This window comes from Corythoichthys intestinalis, chromosome 14 (assembly GCF_030265065.1).
Source record: "Corythoichthys intestinalis isolate RoL2023-P3 chromosome 14, ASM3026506v1, whole genome shotgun sequence".
NCBI classification, from domain to species: domain Eukaryota; kingdom Metazoa; phylum Chordata; class Actinopteri; order Syngnathiformes; family Syngnathidae; genus Corythoichthys; species Corythoichthys intestinalis.
The window spans coordinates 32,301,053-32,319,591 of record NC_080408.1 but is presented as its reverse complement, the minus strand read 5'-3'; the positions used below and the strand labels follow the sequence as shown (position 1 = coordinate 32,319,591).

At 40.4% G+C, this 18,539-nt stretch overlaps 1 protein-coding gene across 3 annotated transcripts in view; it reads left to right on the top strand.

The window, feature by feature from the left end:
* clcn2a (chloride channel, voltage-sensitive 2a) overlaps positions 1-18,539 on the top strand; it is a 91,056-nt gene that overhangs the window by 60,223 nt on the left and 12,294 nt on the right. Inside the window, exons 9-18 of one of the 3 annotated variants that reach the window (XM_057857267.1) lie at positions 1,183-1,308; positions 1,430-1,514; positions 6,716-6,817; positions 7,651-7,735; positions 10,818-10,973; positions 13,519-13,588; positions 13,658-13,768; positions 13,844-14,057; positions 16,402-16,535; positions 16,601-16,794. In XM_057857267.1, the coding sequence (XP_057713250.1) occupies positions 1,183-1,308; positions 1,430-1,514; positions 6,716-6,817; positions 7,651-7,735; positions 10,818-10,973; positions 13,519-13,588; positions 13,658-13,768; positions 13,844-14,057; positions 16,402-16,535; positions 16,601-16,794 (1,277 nt within the window). Of the gene's footprint in view, positions 1-1,182; positions 1,309-1,429; positions 1,515-6,715; positions 6,818-7,632; positions 7,736-10,817; positions 10,989-13,518; positions 13,589-13,657; positions 13,769-13,843; positions 14,058-16,401; positions 16,536-16,600; positions 16,810-18,539 lie in introns of all 3 variants that reach the window. The other 2 variants (XM_057857266.1, XM_057857265.1) reach the window with 2 other exon arrangements.

Here is an 18,539-nt window from a genome sequence, read left to right as displayed (position 1 = left end):
TCCTACAAAACATTAATGACTGCAAGTTATCTAGGCCCTGAGGCAGCAAAACAGCCCCAAATCATGATGATCCCTTCACCATGCTTCACGGTGGGGAAGAGGTGTTGATGTTGATGAGCTGTTCCATTTTTCCTCCACACATGACATTGTGTGTTACTCCCAAACAATTCAACTTTGGTTTCATCGGTCCACAAAATATTTTGCCAAAACTTCTGTGGAGTGTCCAAGTGCCTTTTTGCAAACATTAAACGAGCAACAATGTTTTTCAACAATTTTTTTTAGACAGCAGTGGCTTCCTCCGTGGAGTCTTCCCATGAACACCATTTTTGTTCATATAGTTAATATGTGCACAGAAATATTGGACTGTGCCAGTGATTTCTGTAAGTCTTTAGCGGACACTCTACGTAGGGGTCTTTTTTACCTCTCTGAGTATTCTGCGCTGAACTCTTGGTGTCATCTTTGGTAGACGGCCACTCCAATGGAGTGAAGCAACGGTGCCAAACTCTCTCCATTTGTAGACAACTTCTCTGACTGTCGATTGATGAACATCCAGACTTTTAAGAGATGGTTTTGTATCCTTTTCCAGCTTTATAAACATCAACAATCCTTGATTGCAGGTCTGCAGACAGCTCTTTTGACCGAGCCATGATGCACATCAGACAATGCTTTTCATGAAGACAATTCTTCCCAGGTATGCCTTACTGAAAATGTTTTTTTTTTTTTTAAATGGCTTCAATGGCTCTTTATGTCTCCTTAGGCAGAGGGTTCACTTACTTATTTTTCCACCTTCTGTCATTGTTGGCATGCTATCCTCATTAAAATATTAAAACCTACAAATGTTTGAGTGGTTTTAGTTAAAGCAGACACTGTATTTTCATCGGTGTGATTTTGACAAAGATCAGATCACATTTGATTATAATTTTATGCAGAAATGTAAGAAATTCCAAAAAGTTCAGATTCACTATCATACCACTGTATAGCCAACTTAACTTGTTGACTACCACAGACAGCAGGAGATGTCCAATCCTTTTGAACTCCCCAAGGGGATTGGCGGTCTATCGCCGCCAATGGTAGCCAATGAGTGAAGAACTCGCTACTAAAGGCAATATTACTGTCACTGGATCAAATGTTTTGCGTGAGATTGTGAGAGGGTAGTTTGTTTTTGTGTTTACGCACCGAAAGGGGTGTTGTTCAGTATCGAGGTCACCTCAACGTTTTTTGCGGTGAGGAACTACTGGAGGGGCTTCTTTGCTGCTACCTTCAGTGCCTTCATCTTCCGAGTGCTGGCTGTGTGGAATAAGGATGAAGGTATGTGACAGTTTATGCTGCTTGTCAAAGACTAGTCCATCAAAAGTTTAATAGTTCAGAAAATTCTTACTCTGTGGTGGCTATCTGTATGCCACACGTGTTACCTGAATTTTCTTTTCAGAGACCATCACCGCTCTCTTCAAGACTCGATTCCGTCTGGACTTTCCCTTCGACCTTCAGGAGCTGCCGGCCTTCGCCATCCTCGGGTGAGGCGTACCGACATCTAGCAACCCCCGAGCTGTTTGCCGAGGACTTCTCCCTTCTTTCAGCCTCCTCATTTTGCATTCCTTTTGAGTTGCCTTGATTTGTGTTTGATGATCCGGCCATGAAATTAACTTTTTTTCCCCCCATTGATTTACTCCATTTTACAGTTATCTTTTTTAATACACCGTTGCCCTTCTTTATCACGGTTCATTGTTTATGCCCTTGCTACATCGCAGATCTTTGGTAAAGCAATTTTTAAAATTCATTTTTACAGTATTTAGATAACTCATTGACTAACAATAATAGATGTGCAATCCATTTTGACCGAGAAGGCTGGCAGTGAATGATCATGTTGCAGAAGCATTGGGGCAATGGATGTGCAATCCATTTAAAGTGGGAGGGATGCAGGGTGAGATCGCCAGCATCCTCACCGTTGACATCAGCGTGAAGAAAGAGGGCGACCCTTGTCTTCTGTTTCTATGTGCCTGAATAAATCAGATGTGTATCCTGTGGCTACTGGTTAAAGTCCAACCAGTGGTGCTTTCCTTTAATGAGTTCAATTCCGCATTTGCTTTCAGCAAATGTGTTGTGCTTTGCAAACGCAACTTTACACACAACAAAGACAACAAATGCAACTTTTGGGATAGCCATCTTTTTCAAACTTTATGGGTACTTTCAGGTTGCGTTTGCAGCCCTCACCCTTCTCCGCCTTATTTGTTGCTGCTACATAGGTGGATTGTTATATGTTTTGTTTGCATATGGAGCTGTGGCTTAGCTGGTCAAAGTGCCCGTCTAGTAAACAGAACATCCTGGGTTCAAACCCCTTCGGTGCCTTTTTATTTCCTTTTCACTGCTTTTCATACCAGCCATCATCTCCCGCTTATCCGAAGTCAGGTTGTAGTTCAGGGGCAGCACCTTCAGCAGGGAAGCCCAGTTTTTCCTCTCCCCAGCCACTTCATCCAGCTCTTCCGGGAGGATCCCAAGGCATTACCAGGCCATTCAGGAAACATAGTCTCCCCATGCAGCGTGTCCTGGGTCAGCTCCGTGGCCTCGTCCCAGAGGGACATGCCTGGTTCACCTCACCAGGGAGGCGTCCAGGAGGCATCGTAATTAGATGCCCGAGCCACCTCAACTAGCTTCTCTCGATGCGGTGGAACAGCAGCTATTCTCTGAGCCCCTCCCGGGTGACGGAGCTTCTCACCTGAGCCTGGACATCCTGTGGAGGAAACTCATTTCAGCCGCTTGTATCCGTGATCTTGTTCTTTAGGTCATGACCACCAGCTCATGACCATAGGTTAAGGTTGTAACGTAGATAAACTGGCAGATAAAAGAGCTTCGCCTTTTGGCACAGCTCTTTCAATACAGCGGACCAATACAGAGTCCACATCACTACAGACGCCACACCAATCCTTCTGTCGATGTCCCGCTCCATTCATCCCCCAGTTTTTAACAAGTTGTCTGCCACAATTTTGAGAGAGATATATTTTTTTTATTCTAATCACAGGACAGCTCCTTTAGATTGCTGTCTGAGGGATATTACTTGCTGTCTTCTAACTCCCTACAACTTTCTTACTTTTGTTGTTGGACCGGCCAGAGCGATGGCTCCAGATCTCACTTTGTTACCTCTGTCAGTAGGTAAAACCTACGAAAGGCGAAGGTTATATTTTCAGTTCCGCATGTCTGTCTGTAAGCTTGTGTTTAAGATAATGCAAGAATGAAATAAGGGATTATTATCAATTTTGCAGGACATGTATGTAATATGAAATCAGTGTTATTTTTGGCAGCCATTTTAATTGTAGTATTTTGGACAAAAATACTTCTTGGTCTTAGTCATATTTAGTCATTTCAAATGTGTTCATCTTTGCCTTGTTTCAGTCGACAATTCTCAAAATGTTTTCGTCAATCAACTTTAAAGTTTTAGTCCATGAATAAATAAATAAATAAAAGGTTCGAAACAATTTCAAATGAACATGACAGACGAGCACACAACTATAGAGTCTACAAGGACGTCACCATTTTAATGACGATAATACACACTCTGCAGGAAAACAGAACATTATTTGCAATTAATTAAACTCAACTGGACGCCATGAACTGTATGTAAAATGTTTACCAAGAGTTTAAGAGTTTAAGAAGACACTGAATCACTGCACTAGATACTAATGCTAACGCGAATGCTATGCTAATGCTAGAAGTTAGTTTAGTGTGTGATGATCACTCAGCACAGACCTGTAAAGCAGGGGTCCGCAAACTACAGCCCGCGGGCCGTATGCGGCCTGCCTCCACATTTGGTCCTGTCCCCTGAACTTTTTTTTCTTTTTTACAATATTGTTATTTATTTTCTGGCTTTTTTCTGTGAAGAACCCAGAGAGGGTTATTTGCTTATTATCTATTTAATTAATAGTGTTAATATTATTATTCTTATTATTTATTTTCATATTATATTATATTATATTATATTATTTTTATTTTATTTACTTTTGTTCCGTGAAGAATCCAGAAAGGGTTATTTGATTGTGGCTCTCTGAAAAACAATAAATTTTTACATTTAGGCACTCCTGCAATCGTCACACCTTTTCTGTTACAAACTGACCCCGGCCCTTCATCAGGGACCCCTGCTGTAAAGGCTAAGGCAACATGGCATATCTAGTCACGATAAGAAAACAAAGCTTACCAAGCAGCACCTGGCACACATGTTTCCAAAAATGAGCCTTGAATGGGGCGGGGGGTAGGGGGAGATGCAGCACGTCACATAAGTGACACGACCAAACACTGCTAAATGCGTTCTAACTACACATACAATAAGAAAATATCACACGTGTGAATTTAGGACGGAAACTATGGTGAAGTTTCATCTTGTTCTCGTGTAGTAAGATGACAACTAGCATCCATCTCGTTATGTTTTAGTCTCCCAAGACACGTTTTCAGCGCGTCATCGTGATGTCATCGTCATGTCATCGTCATGAAAAAGTTGTTCGTTGGCAAAATGTTTTCATTATCGTCATCGTTGACGAAAACAACACTGTATGAAATGAAAGATGGGAAATGAGTTCAAAGGTTTGAAGGGAATAGTATCTTTTCTCGTATTTACCATTCGACTGTTTGTATTACTCTAACAAACTTAATATAATCAATCAGGGATTACTATCTTTTCTCGTATTTACTGTTTGACTGTTTATTACTCTAATGTACCCAATATAAAATAAATAGCATTTATATCATAGTTTAAGGAAAACAAGCAGAATATATTTGACATAGAGCATAAGAGATACATGACTCCTTCTGAACACAGAAGCCCAACGCATGCGTCATGCAGCTGACTGAGCAAGATTGACGCTGACTACCAGGTGATAGGCAAGACATCTACAAGTCCACGTCTGCAAAACCAAATCCCGCAATCAGCTCCTCAGGACAGTCCAGAACAAATGGTGGGACGTCCTGTACTACCACAACACCCGATAACAAAAAGAACCCTAAGTTTGATAGCTCGGCACCTCTCAGACCATGAGGCGCACCGAACCTCCCACCTCAGTTGCCTCATTAACCACGACCCAGCAACTGTGACACACAAACTTGCTCGCCCAAATCTTCAACAGAAGAAGACCCAAACACCCCCATCTACCTGCCCACGGCCCGCCATGCGAGACCCTTCAAAAAGAATGTTCAACTAATCGTTGTCATTTTTTCTCAAAAACCTTTTGTTGACTTGTGATATGGCGACCCTGGAGCAAGTCTGCCTCCTCGCCTGGGTCTTGCTGTTTTGCCTTGCCGTTAGATCACTGCCGACCTGATTAAATTGTCAACTTGTGTTTTGAAGTCTTTTTCCAGCTTTCAAAATGGAGTCAGTACACAGGGTTAAGACTAAGGTGAATGCGCTGAGTTTGGTCTTTTGGCCGGGTTGTCGAGTTTTCGCCGGCCCGGGTCATTCGAGCTGTGCCAGCGCGAGTCCGGCGGTTCGGCAAGCGTGATTCCGGCAATCTGGCTAAAACATTAGATTCCTTCAGGTTACAGAAGTCACAAAGTCTAATTTATTGACAACTTGTTAACAGAATAGCCTACTGGACTGTCTCAGAAAATTAGAATACACAATATTCTAATTTTTTGAGACAGTCCTGTGTATATATACAGGACTGTCTCAGGAAATTAGAATACACAATATTCTAATTTCCTGAGACAGTCAGGAAATTGTCTCAGGAAATTAGAATACACAATATTCTAATTTCCTGAGACAGTCAGGAAATTAGAATATTGTGTATTCTAATTTCCTGAGACAGTCCTGTATATATACACAGGACTGTCTCAAAAAATTAGAATATTGTGTATTCTAATTTTCTGAGACAGTCCAGTATATACCAATCAAATTTGCAGGGTAGGTGATATGATGAGAAGAGAAAGAGTGATGACATTTGGGGCATGATGCTGTGCTTTTACCTGCTTAGGTAGAACTCCACATTCTTACAGTGTTCCTCTAGTTACCTCCGCTATTAGGTGAAAACACTAATTCGGGAAGTACATCATGTTTAAATTGCTCTGTCAGGGGAACTTGTTTAGATGTCTCTCTGAGGCATCTGTCTTCTAACTCCCCACTACTTCATCAAAATATTCTTCTTGTTTTAATTGCAGGCATCAAATTGTCATTGGCTGTTGCTCAATGCAGAGTTCCATACCACCTTGCCCTTCAAACTTAATTGTGCAAGTCATCTGAATAATCAAACCTACAACAGTCTTTAGATTTTCCCAGCAGGGGAAAAGTGCTCAGGCTGGATAATGTCATAATACAAGGACTCTTGTTGAACCTGACAAAATATCACTTCACAAAGATTGCAGGTCATTGGGAATGAGCCCGTAATTTGGAATAGATTCTGAATCAGTGGAATACATAGAGTGGGCACAAAAAAAAAAAAAGGAGAAATGTCCATTTCTTTCCATGTGTATCATTTTTCCAAAAGTGTTTGACATTCAGGAATTCTTGACTCTTATCATTTTTAGACATTTCATGAGACATACTGTATACTATACGAGGGGTAACCATGGCCAAAATCAGAATTTTTTTGTTTTCGCTTTTTTGTGAATTTAAACTGCCAGCCCTCCCAGTCAAAACAGATTTGAACTGGATTGGACGTCTTGTCATTAATGATAGCAAAGAGTTAAAAGCATGAGCCTATGATTATTGTTTTCTGATATCATTATCGTTGTTTTGCAGCATCGCATGTGGTTTCGGCGGCGCCCTCTTTGTCTACCTGAACCGGCTCATCGTGGAGTGCATGAGGCGGCAAAAGACCATTAACAAGCTCTTGCTGAGGAAGTAAGTATCTCATCCTTTACAGGCAATTGAATGTCACCCGCACAGGAACCCTTTAATTGTTAACCCACCACAAAGCAGCAGGACGGTGTTGTTGACACCCAGGGGATTATTGCACATTATCAGAGCTAAAACCTCATTGCTTTTTAACAAGCTGATCAATCTTTAACAAGGTATTTCAAATGGAGTATGCACATGTTTGTCAGCCCACGCACACACACGCACGTCCCCCCATCACTGCCCAACCACACACACACAGCAAATTTTGAAACATCTTCAACATGAAAGACCCTACACCTGACATGGTAACATAATAAGTAAAATGTTCTAAAATTCATCTTGAATGTAAGGTTTCATTTACTTTTCAATCCCTGTCCTGTTTACATTTTATTTGAGATGACAATATGACCGTGTGTGATTGTTTGTGTGGCATTAGCAAATTATTAAACATTATTCTTTTAATGGGCAGACTACATTTTTAAGGACCAATTTAAACAGAAATTGAAAGAAATCCAAAGGGGCTCATGTACTTTTCCTCCCACTTTAAATTTAACTTCTGCTCATTCTGCAAAAAAAAAATGTTTGGGCAACTTTTAAATGGAATATTACTGAAATTTACTGCTAGAAGATCAAAACTGTGCTTCATGACCCCCTACACTTGTGTTTAAAATTGGCCTGGCAGCATTTTATTTGGGTCAGTCAGTCTCACACATCACACAGGAGCTATTTAGGGGCGCTGCTTTTTCACAATCTGTGCTTGAAAAATTAAAAAGCTTCCCCCATCTGGATGAAGAGCTCACCCATTAATGACCCCGCAGTCCATCTCTTCCTGTCAGGCGTTTGGCGTATCCGGCGATCGTCACCCTGCTAGTGTCCACCCTCACCTTTCCTCCGGGCTTTGGGCAGTTCATGGCTGGCCAGGTAAGGGTTCCACTGAGCTTTAGCTGAAATGTTTCAGCAAGAGAGGCTGTATACATTTTAGAAAGCTTCTTTCCCTTTCGTCTTTTCCCTTCAGGGGTCACCACAGCAAATCAGTTGTCTCCATCTAACCCTGTCCTCTGCATCCTCTGCTCTTACATCCACTACCCTCATGTCCTCTTTAACTACATTCATAAACCTCCTCTTTGGTCGTCCTTTAGATCTCCTGCCTGGCAATGGAAATTCAGCATCCTTTTACCAATATACTCTCAATCTCTCCTCTGGACATGCCAAAACCATCTCAATCTAGCCTCTCTGACTTCATCTCCAAATCCTCTAACACAGGGGTCCCCATTCTTTTATGCACCACGGACCGGTGTGATTTGGGTCTTTTTTTCACGGACCGGTGTTGTCAAATTTCGCACCCTTATAAAATTTTGCTCCCATACTATGTACATCATAAACATACATGTGCAACACGAAAATGGCGTAAATTAATGCTTAACGACACGGCGAAGTCGATAAGTGAGAGAGCTGTTGTTGTGTGCAGTTAACATGGCAAAGGTAAGTTAATATTCCTTTCATTAAAGAAAGTTTGTAGTGTGTACTTTGGAATTGCTGCATTCGCATTCATTTTTAACGTTATGCGAATGCATGAAAATACAACTCACCCGCCGAATCAGTAGCTGAATCTCCCAAGATGGGAGAGTGAGAGAAGCCCGCTTCACAAAGATACGATTTTGGAAATTGTAGCACAGTTTTCAGTGTTCTCCTAGCGATGTCAGGATATTCCGAAATGACTTTAATCCAGTACCTCGGTAGAGTTGTTGTCTCAAATGTACGTTTAAGGTCGCCGTCATTTGCGATCTCTACAAGCTGATATTCCTGTTGCACGGACATGCTCGAAGCACTCGGTTTATTCACATACGGGTCACGAATCCACTCCTTCGCAGTTTGTGGGTCTTTAGCGATTGGGAAGTAGAATAGATTTTGTTTTCTTCGAGGTTGTTGGCTCATCTTCTGGCTCGTCAGGTTCACCTTTTCCCTGTAAAAAAAATCTGTCCAAAGACATCCGTTTTTCAGTCATTGGAGTGTGGAGCTAATTATTTCCGGAAACATATGTGATGGGCGACCTATGTCACACGTTATTATCGAGGCCAAGCGCACATAGATATACAAAACAAGATGTACTGCCAGCAGTCCAATCAATGCATTTCTATGACAACCTCATATCCTGTAGTTGTATATCTAGCGTAGACAGGGATATTGGTGTGTTAAGCGGCACAGGCCAAAGTCAATCGGCCAGAATGCAGTTGTTAATAAATTATTTATTATTTCTGCGCGGCCCGGTACCAAATGCGCACCGGCACCGGTCCGCGGCCCAGTCGTTGGGGACCCCTGCTCTAACATGCGCTGTCCCTCTGACATGCTCATTCCTGACTCTATCCATCCTGGTCACTCTCAAAGAGACCCTTAAAAAAGTAATAATGTGTATGTAAAATGTGAAGCTGAATATTCTAATAATTTTATTTTCATTAAGTTTATAACTTAATGATACGATTATTTCAAATCAACTTTTAAAAATGAATGGGAAAGAACTATATTTTATAAAATGTATTATACCTAATTGGAAAATTATTTGATAAAGTAATACAGATTTGTGTGCAATGCATAAAATAATGTATTAATAATACAAATATAATATATATAAGGGATAATCTTTGATTCGAAAACGTTTAATAATTTATTCTTATTTTCAAGTTCCAGTTTCTCATTTATAAGTAAGGAATTGGATTAATGTTAAAATAAAGTTGAATAAAATAGGTAAATACAGAAGTACCTCGACATACCATCGCTTCGACACACGATCTTTTCGGCATCCAACGTGAAATTTGACTCGCTATTTGTTTCTGCATCCGACGACATGCTCGGAATACGACAATTTCTGACAGCGCCGCAGTTTCTTGCAAGACGGACGCACGGCGGATTTTCTTGTGAGAGAAATCATCATGGGTTCCAAGAATGTTAGTGCAGGTGGTGAAAAAAAAGGAAGAAGGTGACGCTTACTATTAAAATGAAGATAGAAATGGTAAAAAAAATATGAGCCTGGTGTGCGCATCGTTGAACTGGATCGACAATATTCCTCCGACGACTTCCATTCGCCAGTCTTTATAAGTTAAGGTGACAATTGTTATTGTGGTACCATCGCCAAAGAGATCGTCAGGTTTTTAATCATATATTTCAGAACTTGTGCAACACAACACGTCTACTTTCCGCTGAAGTTAACGCCAGCAACAACAGAACGTTACAAGAGAAAGTAAAATCTCAGCTGCACCTTTCTTACCCTGTTATGTCATCCACGGTGCGTTCAGGTACAGCACGCAAAACACGTCCGCCACATTACAGTCCGATTCATTACATTATTACAGGAGTAATTATTGATATTTTTATTATAATTATTATGTTATTTCTGATTTTTATTTATAATTTATTTGTTTTGCTATGTATAATTGCCATTTCTAATGGTACTAGCAGTATTTATTAAGGATTTAGTGTAGGTTTTCGGGCTGTGGAACGAATTAATGGAATTATAATGTGTTCTTATGGGAAACTCCTGCTCGACATACAATCATTTCGACTTACAAGCTAGGTCCTGGAACGAATTTATTTCGTAAATAGAGGTACCACTGTATATAATAAAACTGTTATTTTTTTCCCTAATTTTAATATTTTCTAATTTAACCAATTCTACTCAACCAAATATTTTTGTAAATCAATCAAAACAATTTTAATGTATCAATAAAACAATAATGAAAACATATTTTTTCTATAATTTAAAGAAATCTTCAAAATTCTACTTTTCGCCCATTTTTTTGATAGTGTATTTATTAAAAATAACAATAATTAAAAAAAAAAAAGGTTAAGTTCAACGGGGGAAATGCATTGATTCCATTTGGAAAATGGGCTGTAAAATATATACATATATACAGTATATATATATTTTTTTTAAAAAGACAAGTGCTTTGAATACTATGGCGATCAAGTCAAGTTGTAAAACGCGAGTCATGTTTGTGACTTCCCTTAGCTAACCCAGCACGAGTCACTGGTGGCGTTGTTCGACAACCGCACATGGTGCCGCCACGGCGTGGCCGAGGAGTTTGAATATATTGGCCACCACCACGGCTGGAAGCACCCACAGGTCAACGTCTTCATCACGCTCATCCTCTTCATCGTTATGAAGGTAGCGCCACACCGGGTATTGTATTACAGCTTTTGTTCAAAACATTTCATCAGTGTCTACTGTCATTCAGTGTATCACTGAAATAAAAATCTGGTTTACCCACAATTTCCTAAAACTTAACAGTTATAAAACTAAGGTGCTCCTTGTTGGCTCTAAATTCACCATCTCAAAAAACCATAACATATCCCTTACTATTGACAACTCCACTGTTTCACCCTCCCCCCAAGTCAAGAGCCTAGGAGTAATCCTTGACAACACACTTTCCTTTCAATCAAACATCAATAACATTACCCAGATTGCCCACTTTCACCTACGCACCATTAATCGCCTCCGCCCGTCCCTCACCCCACATTCTGCTGCAATTCTGGTTCACAGCCTTGTCACTTCCCACCTGGACTACTGCAACTCCCTCCTCTTCGGCCTCCCTCATAAAACTCTCCATAAACTCCAACTGGTCCAGAATTCAGCTGCCTGCATCATAACCCGTACCCCATCCATCCACCACATCACTCCAGTCCTCCAACAGCTTCACTGGCTCCCGGTCCACTTTCGATTACGGTTCAAAGTTCTCCTCCTCACATTCAAGGCCATCCATAACCTCGCCCCTCTATACCTGTCCGATCTCATTCATGTTACTACACCCTCCTGTGCCCTTAGATCTTTCTCCTCCATACAACTGTCTGTCCCCCCCGTTCACCTCTGCACCATGGCTTTGGAACTCACTCCCACCCGACCTCAGGAACACAGATTCCCTCTCCCTTTTTCAATCAAAACTCAAAACTCACCTGTTTAGACTAGCCTATCCACAATAATCACTAGGTTCTGGTATTTTTAATTGCCCTTATATCTCTTTTAGTATATTAAATTTCCTTATACGTTAGATACTTTCATTTTCTCACTTTTAATGTGTTTAAATGTTTTAAATGATTGTATGGCGACCTTGAGTGCCAGAAAGGTGCGTTCAAATAAAATGTATCATCGATCGGGTCCAATCACGTCATTTTCAAAGTATCGGAATTGGCAAAAAAATATCGGCCATGCCTTTTTAAATTTTTTTTTTTTTTTTTTTTTTTAATTAAATCGTTTTCTAATTGTATTTAACGTTACAGACATAATATGTTACACTGATCCAGAGTCTTTAGTTTAGGCTTAAGGTAGGGTTATCAAATTTATCCCGATAACGGCGGTGATTATTTAAAAAAAAAAAAAACATCACGTTAAAATATTTAACGCAATTAATGCATGCACTGCGCGACCCACTCACGCGTTGTCGCGCTAAATCTGTAATGGTGCCGTTTTACCTTTATAGAGCGATAAAAGGCAGCGTTAAATGAGCAGAGTGAATTTTGGCAGCCTTTGGGGCCTTTTTTAATTGGCTAAAGCCTTACAATCTCTCCCTACGATTAGAAATATCATGGGAAGCAATGTGGAGAAGCAAGGTAGCAATTGATCTTTTTCTTAACACCTTATTTTATTTCCCAACGCAGAGAAGATATATCAATTGGTAGCACTACGTACAGTCATGGTTCCACTTCCCATCATGCATTTGGGCATGGCTACAGTATCATTTACTGAAAGCTCAACAAATACACTAGGTGGCAATATTTAGTCACAATATAAAAAGTCACAAATCTTTCTATCCGTGGATCCCTCTCACAGAAAGAATGCTAATAATGTGAATGCCATCTTGAGGATTTATTGTCATAATAAACAAATACAGTACTTATGTACTGTATTGAATGTACAGTGGGGAGAACAAGTAATTGATACACTGCCAATGGGTTTTCCCATTGACTGTGTATCAAATGCTTTTTCTCCCCACTGTATATATTTGTCTGAGTTTTATTCATTTTTTTCTTAATGCATTCCCAAAATGTATATGATCGGGAAAAATTATCGGGAATGATTGGAATTGAATCGGGAGCAAAAAAAAAAAACAATCGGATCGGGAAGTATCGGGATCGGCAGATACTCAAACTAAAACGATCGGGAGCAAAAAAACATGATCGGAACAACCCTAAATATTATTATTATTATTATTATTATTATCAAAATCTCCCAAAGATTTCTCATTTATATTACACTGAAAACAAAAGTTCCGGTTCCTTTTTTCTTCTCGCGTGGCAGTTGTATGCTGCTGGACACTGCTTCCCAGTGGGTTTGGCTGTCCTGCTTTTGACTTGTCGCATCGTTGGTAGTCGTCGGTATTTGTTTGGGACCGTTGCTTCTTGGTTGCTCACTGCCTGCTCTCGCTGGAGACGGTGCAACCCTCACCTGGCTTGTGCTAAGAATCGTCGTGTTTACGCGAGAAGGTTCTGTCAGGACCGGAAATCAGTTGTCACTTAAATGTATGTCTTTCCGGGGGTCAACCAGGGGTCACAGGTGATTTATTTTTGGTTTTGCTACCCGTACTGCGCATGCGTGAAGTGATTGTTCAGTGCTTATACTCTGCCTCCGGGGGTCATTCGGGATTCATACAACTGTAGTTACATACGATTTACTTGGTTGTACATGAAATTTCCAAAGATGAATTCTGTCCTCTCAGTTCTGGATGTCCGCTGTGGCTACCACCATGCCCGTTCCGTGTGGGGCCTTTATGCCGGTTTTTCTCATCGGTGAGTTTGGATTAATTCCTCATTTTAATATCATGAAAAAAAACTATTGTGACTGTGTTTGATGGTTAGGCGCAGCATTTGGTAGACTGGTTGGAGAGATCATGGCTGCCGTGTTTCCTGGCGGTATCCATGCCGACGGCAGCGTGTATCCCATAGTGCCTGGCGGTTATGCTGTAGTTGGTGAGCGTCTCCAGTCATCTGTTAGATGATTTATTTGGAAACGCTTACCAATATTTATCCTCCCAACTGCTGCAGGTGCAGCAGCGCTGTCCGGTGCCGTCACTCACACCGTGTCCACGGCGGTCATCGTCTTCGAGCTGACCGGTCAGATTTCGCACATCCTGCCCGTGATGATCGCGGTGATTCTGGCCAATGCCGTGGCTCAGGCGCTCCAGCCATCACTCTATGACTCCATCATCCGCATCAAGAAGCTGCCCTATCTTCCCGAGTTGGGCATGGGGCATCACGAGTGAGTCTTAAAGCTCTGTTGGGATATCGCCAGTGATTGTCGGTATTCTGTCTTACATATGGATTATTGCGGAATTGGAGGGTATTTTACGTCAGCATTTAAATTTCAAAATAATTCACATGCAAAATACTTAAAACTTGCAATTTCTGAATGAATTTGCATCCCCTGAGACAAAAAAAAAACTAAGAGAAACGAATGCTTGAATTACAGCCTGTCCTGTTCAGCTGATGAGACACGAATAGGAGTCTGACTTTCTTTTTAGGATGAAGAATTTTAATGTGCCAAATGGGAGTAGACCAAAACTCCCATTCCCATTCGTAGTTCTTTATATTGTGTTGTTGAAAATATTTTCTAAAGTAACAGTCGGGCCAATGGTGAAATGAAAAGTTTAATTAAAATGACAATTTACTTTTATAGTTATTACATTCGTACCCCTACTTACGACATTACCGTAATTTCCCGAATATATATATATAATTTTCCCAAAATCAACTTGTAAAATCATGGGTGCACATTAGACACGGGTACATGGATGGAGACAGAAATATATAGATATTATATATATATCTAAAGACAGATTTTTTTTTATTGACACGGCCATGTTGTGTTGAAGAAAACATATGCGGTGATCCGTTGCCGACTATTACGGTACATGAGGTCACCATTTTGTTTCGGTAATACCACACTGATTGGTCGAATGATTTCTTCTGTGTTAAATTCTGCTTTTTTCACTCTTCATAAAGCACAGAATGTAGTTTCTTGAACGCATTTGAGTCAACGTTTCTTGCAACTCGGCAACTCAGACCATAACAAACGTAACACAACACAGAGTTCCTGTGTCCGTCAACTATATCTGTCCCTCGGGAAACTCAAACCCAAATAACAATAGTTCCTCTTGTTACAGTCTACAGCGATGCGCTTTTTCAGTTTTCCGACTTCAGTCCCCACTTTTAATTTATCGTATCAATCCATGGAAGAAACATTTATTCATCATGATGAAACGAGCAAGTTATACAGCAGCCTTTAAAAGAAAAGTCACATCTGTTTTATTTTCTCCTAGATTCTGGTAAGTTGGAGAAGTTGTCAAATCATATAATTACCGTAAATATTGTCAGTTTATGGAAATGTTTTGAACTGCCTACGTGCTATGCTTGTGCTGTGTTTCACCAGTCAGTAAAATGACATTTCTGTATCTGTACACGAGCTCTGTTTTCTTGTATTCTTCGATTTATTGGTGCTAAAATTAGGGTGCGCTTTATAAACGGGTACAATAATTTTCCCTAGATTTTACAAGTGAATTTGGGGTGCGCATTATACACGGGTGCGCCTTATATTAGGGAAATTACAGTAATTAAGTAACTACGCGCTTGGATTCCAGTTAGGAGGGAATCTCACGAGATAACTTGTTTTGCACCATAGTACGCGCTTGAGTTCCATAGTTAGGAGGGAATCTCACGAGATAACTTAAATAAACATTCAACTTTAACCGCTGGGAGCCTCAACTGGGGGGGAATCTCATATCCTTGGGGGGAGTCTCACGAGTTCGGGCGGTGCGTTTTTGCCAGAGTCTGCCAGAGGATTACGTACGGGTCGCTTGGCTTTGTTCCTTTGCCGCTTTGCCGGAGTGTTGGCTCCCCGCTCATTTGTCGCGGAAAGTGATTTTCACTGTTAAGGAACAGTTTGTTGTGCTGTAACGGTAACGCGGGGATTCTGGGATTGACAAACTAGATCTAACGTCATCGTTACCACTTGTTCTTGTTTTTGATGTGTGTTTGCTTGTCCTTGTGGAATTGTAATCAATAAATCTCATTTATTCTGCATTTTCTAATCAATAAACATCGTCTATTGAGCAAAAGTGTGCTCGTTGCTGACTCACCGCAAACCCGGAAATTCTGGAAAACAATTGTAAAACTCATTTGATAAAAATTTTACCATTGAGCTAGTCAAGCCTTTGATAGATTATTGCCTTATATTATTGAACTAGAAGAACGGCCCTGCGTTACAGGGCATACTAGTACTTGTGCTGGGTTGTTATGGTCAAGGTTTGTTATATCGACACACAACAAACCTCAAAATTAGGGCTTCCCCATGATTTTCATTTTGATTTATGCTGCATGGATTTATCAAGCGGTATGGCCTGGCGTTGCCGGGGTAATAAAGTGAAAATTTTCTATGCGAATTTTTTGAATTTCTAATTCATTTCCCGCACTAAATAGATGCCTACAGAGATCAAACCCACACAAGTTTCCGAACGCTGGAATCATTCACTCATTCCCTACCCTAATCAACCGACAATTGATTTGCAAACCTCACCATTTAGCTCTGCTTCTCCTCCACATTGCAGGAAGTACAACATTCGCGTGGAGGACATCATGGTGCGGGACGTGCGCTTCATCACGCTCACCTCATCCTATCGGGACCTGCAGGAGATGCTACTGACCGGTCAGCTCAAAACACTAGCTTTGGTTGAATCAAGAGGTATGTCGGGATATTTTTCATTAGCTTGCACAGTTCCTTAATGTTCCATCCACTTCCCTCTGCAGACTCCATGATCCTCCTGGGCTCCATCGAGAAGCTTCAGCTTCAGTCTCTGCTCTCGCTGCAGCTGAGTCGCCAGCGCCGCTTGAGCCACCTGCGCCAGCTGGTCTTGGACAGCGATGCCGACGAAAGCCCAAGCGGCGATGTCCCCCCGGCCAATAAGCGCGACGGCAATGCTCATCAAGGGGTTCGCTTCCTGGTGAGCACCCAAGAGGTGTGGAGGCATCCGGGGCGAGGGTTCGAGCGTGAGGGCGGGTCCGGCGCGGAGCCTGGCTACCGGCTCGGGTTGGGAAGTAGCGCTTAGATTTGAGATTCGGCATGTGTGCTGCATGTGGCAGGAGGTAAAGGCACAGATGGAGCTTGTGCAACACAGTGGTAAGTGCTTTGGAGTTCAACTGAAGTAGAAACGTGCTTGGTTCCATTAGACACAATGTGTACTGTAATCATCTAACACTGTAAGAATTACAATAATTACAAATAGAACTAAAGACAATGTAGTGAAACTAAAAAAATCAAGACTTCAGCTGTTTCTTTTTTCTGTAGATTTGGTCTGTCCTGAATATAGGCATTGGCCAGTCACCCATTTCAAGGTAAACTGTGGTTTTAAAACGTTACTGTTTCAAAACTGATGAGGTCGTTTTTTTGTTGTTGTTGTTTTTTTAAAGTCGCCTCTTTTGGCGGATTTCTTGGCTATCAATTATTGGTCATGGAAGGATATGATAAAACGTGGTTGCGAATAGTGACTGCTGGAGAAGGCAATAGATTCAATAAAATGTACCAGAGTGTCACAAGGTGACCAAGCCACTCTCAGCTGAAGGATGGGAACGATGTCGATTGAATTGAAACCAAAATGTTTATTTATTTATTTTTTACATTCGCTTGAATATTACATTACCGTATGAATGTGTATTGCTGTATCACATTATTATACGTATGTCAAAGTTCACATTTAAATGTAAAAAATGTCAAATTAAAAGAAGAGAAATGTCATATTAGGAACTAAAAAGTTTCACATTTTGTTATGGTAAATTATAATGCTAAACGTTTACTTTATAGTGTGAAATTTATTCTGTTGTAAAAACTTGATATTTTTAGCATTTCTATGTGAAACTTAACTCACTTTATTGCAAATTATAACTTTAAACACTCTGTTATAATGTGACCCCAATCACATTAATACATGAAATTTTAATAGTGTAACAGCAAAATTATCTGACGCTATAAACTTACGTTAAAACCTGAAATTTATCAGGTAATAATGTTAAATTCATCAAGTTACAATGTGAAACGTATTTCATTATAATGTGAAACCTATCACGTCAAAGCATGAAATTTTTCATGTTGCGGTGTGACAGCCTATCACAATGTAACGTAAACTTAAGCTTAAAACATGAAACTGGTCACGTCATGTTTTATCAGTACTTTAGAAAAAATTCTGAAGTGAGTCCAGTGTTGTTAATCTTACTTTAAAAAAGTAATTAATTACAGTTACAAATTACTTTGTCCAAAAAGTAATTGCGTTAGTAACTCAGTTACCTGAATGTAAGAGTAATTAGTTACTTGGCAAAGTAACTGGTGATAATTTTCATGTTTTTTTTTCTCAAAAAAAAAAAAAAAAACAGGTCACACAATGTGAAGTTTAAAGGGTTTTTGGGACAATTGGCCCTAGCCCAATTCTTTACCCTAAACTTAACTAGACACAGGGGTATGGCGGACATTGCGATAACTAGATAGTAACCTTTGCTATGTGAGGAAGTCATTTAATGTTGTGAATCAACCGTTAAAGTTGTTAAAATTGCTCCCGTTATTGTATTAGTTCACTACTGTCTACTTTCGACAAGTTTTAAAGTTGTTTCATCATTTAAAGATGGATATAAGTCAAGATTTTGCCAATTTAGGTGCATTTTAGATAAAAAGTTACTTAGGTTCGCTACAACAGAGCCT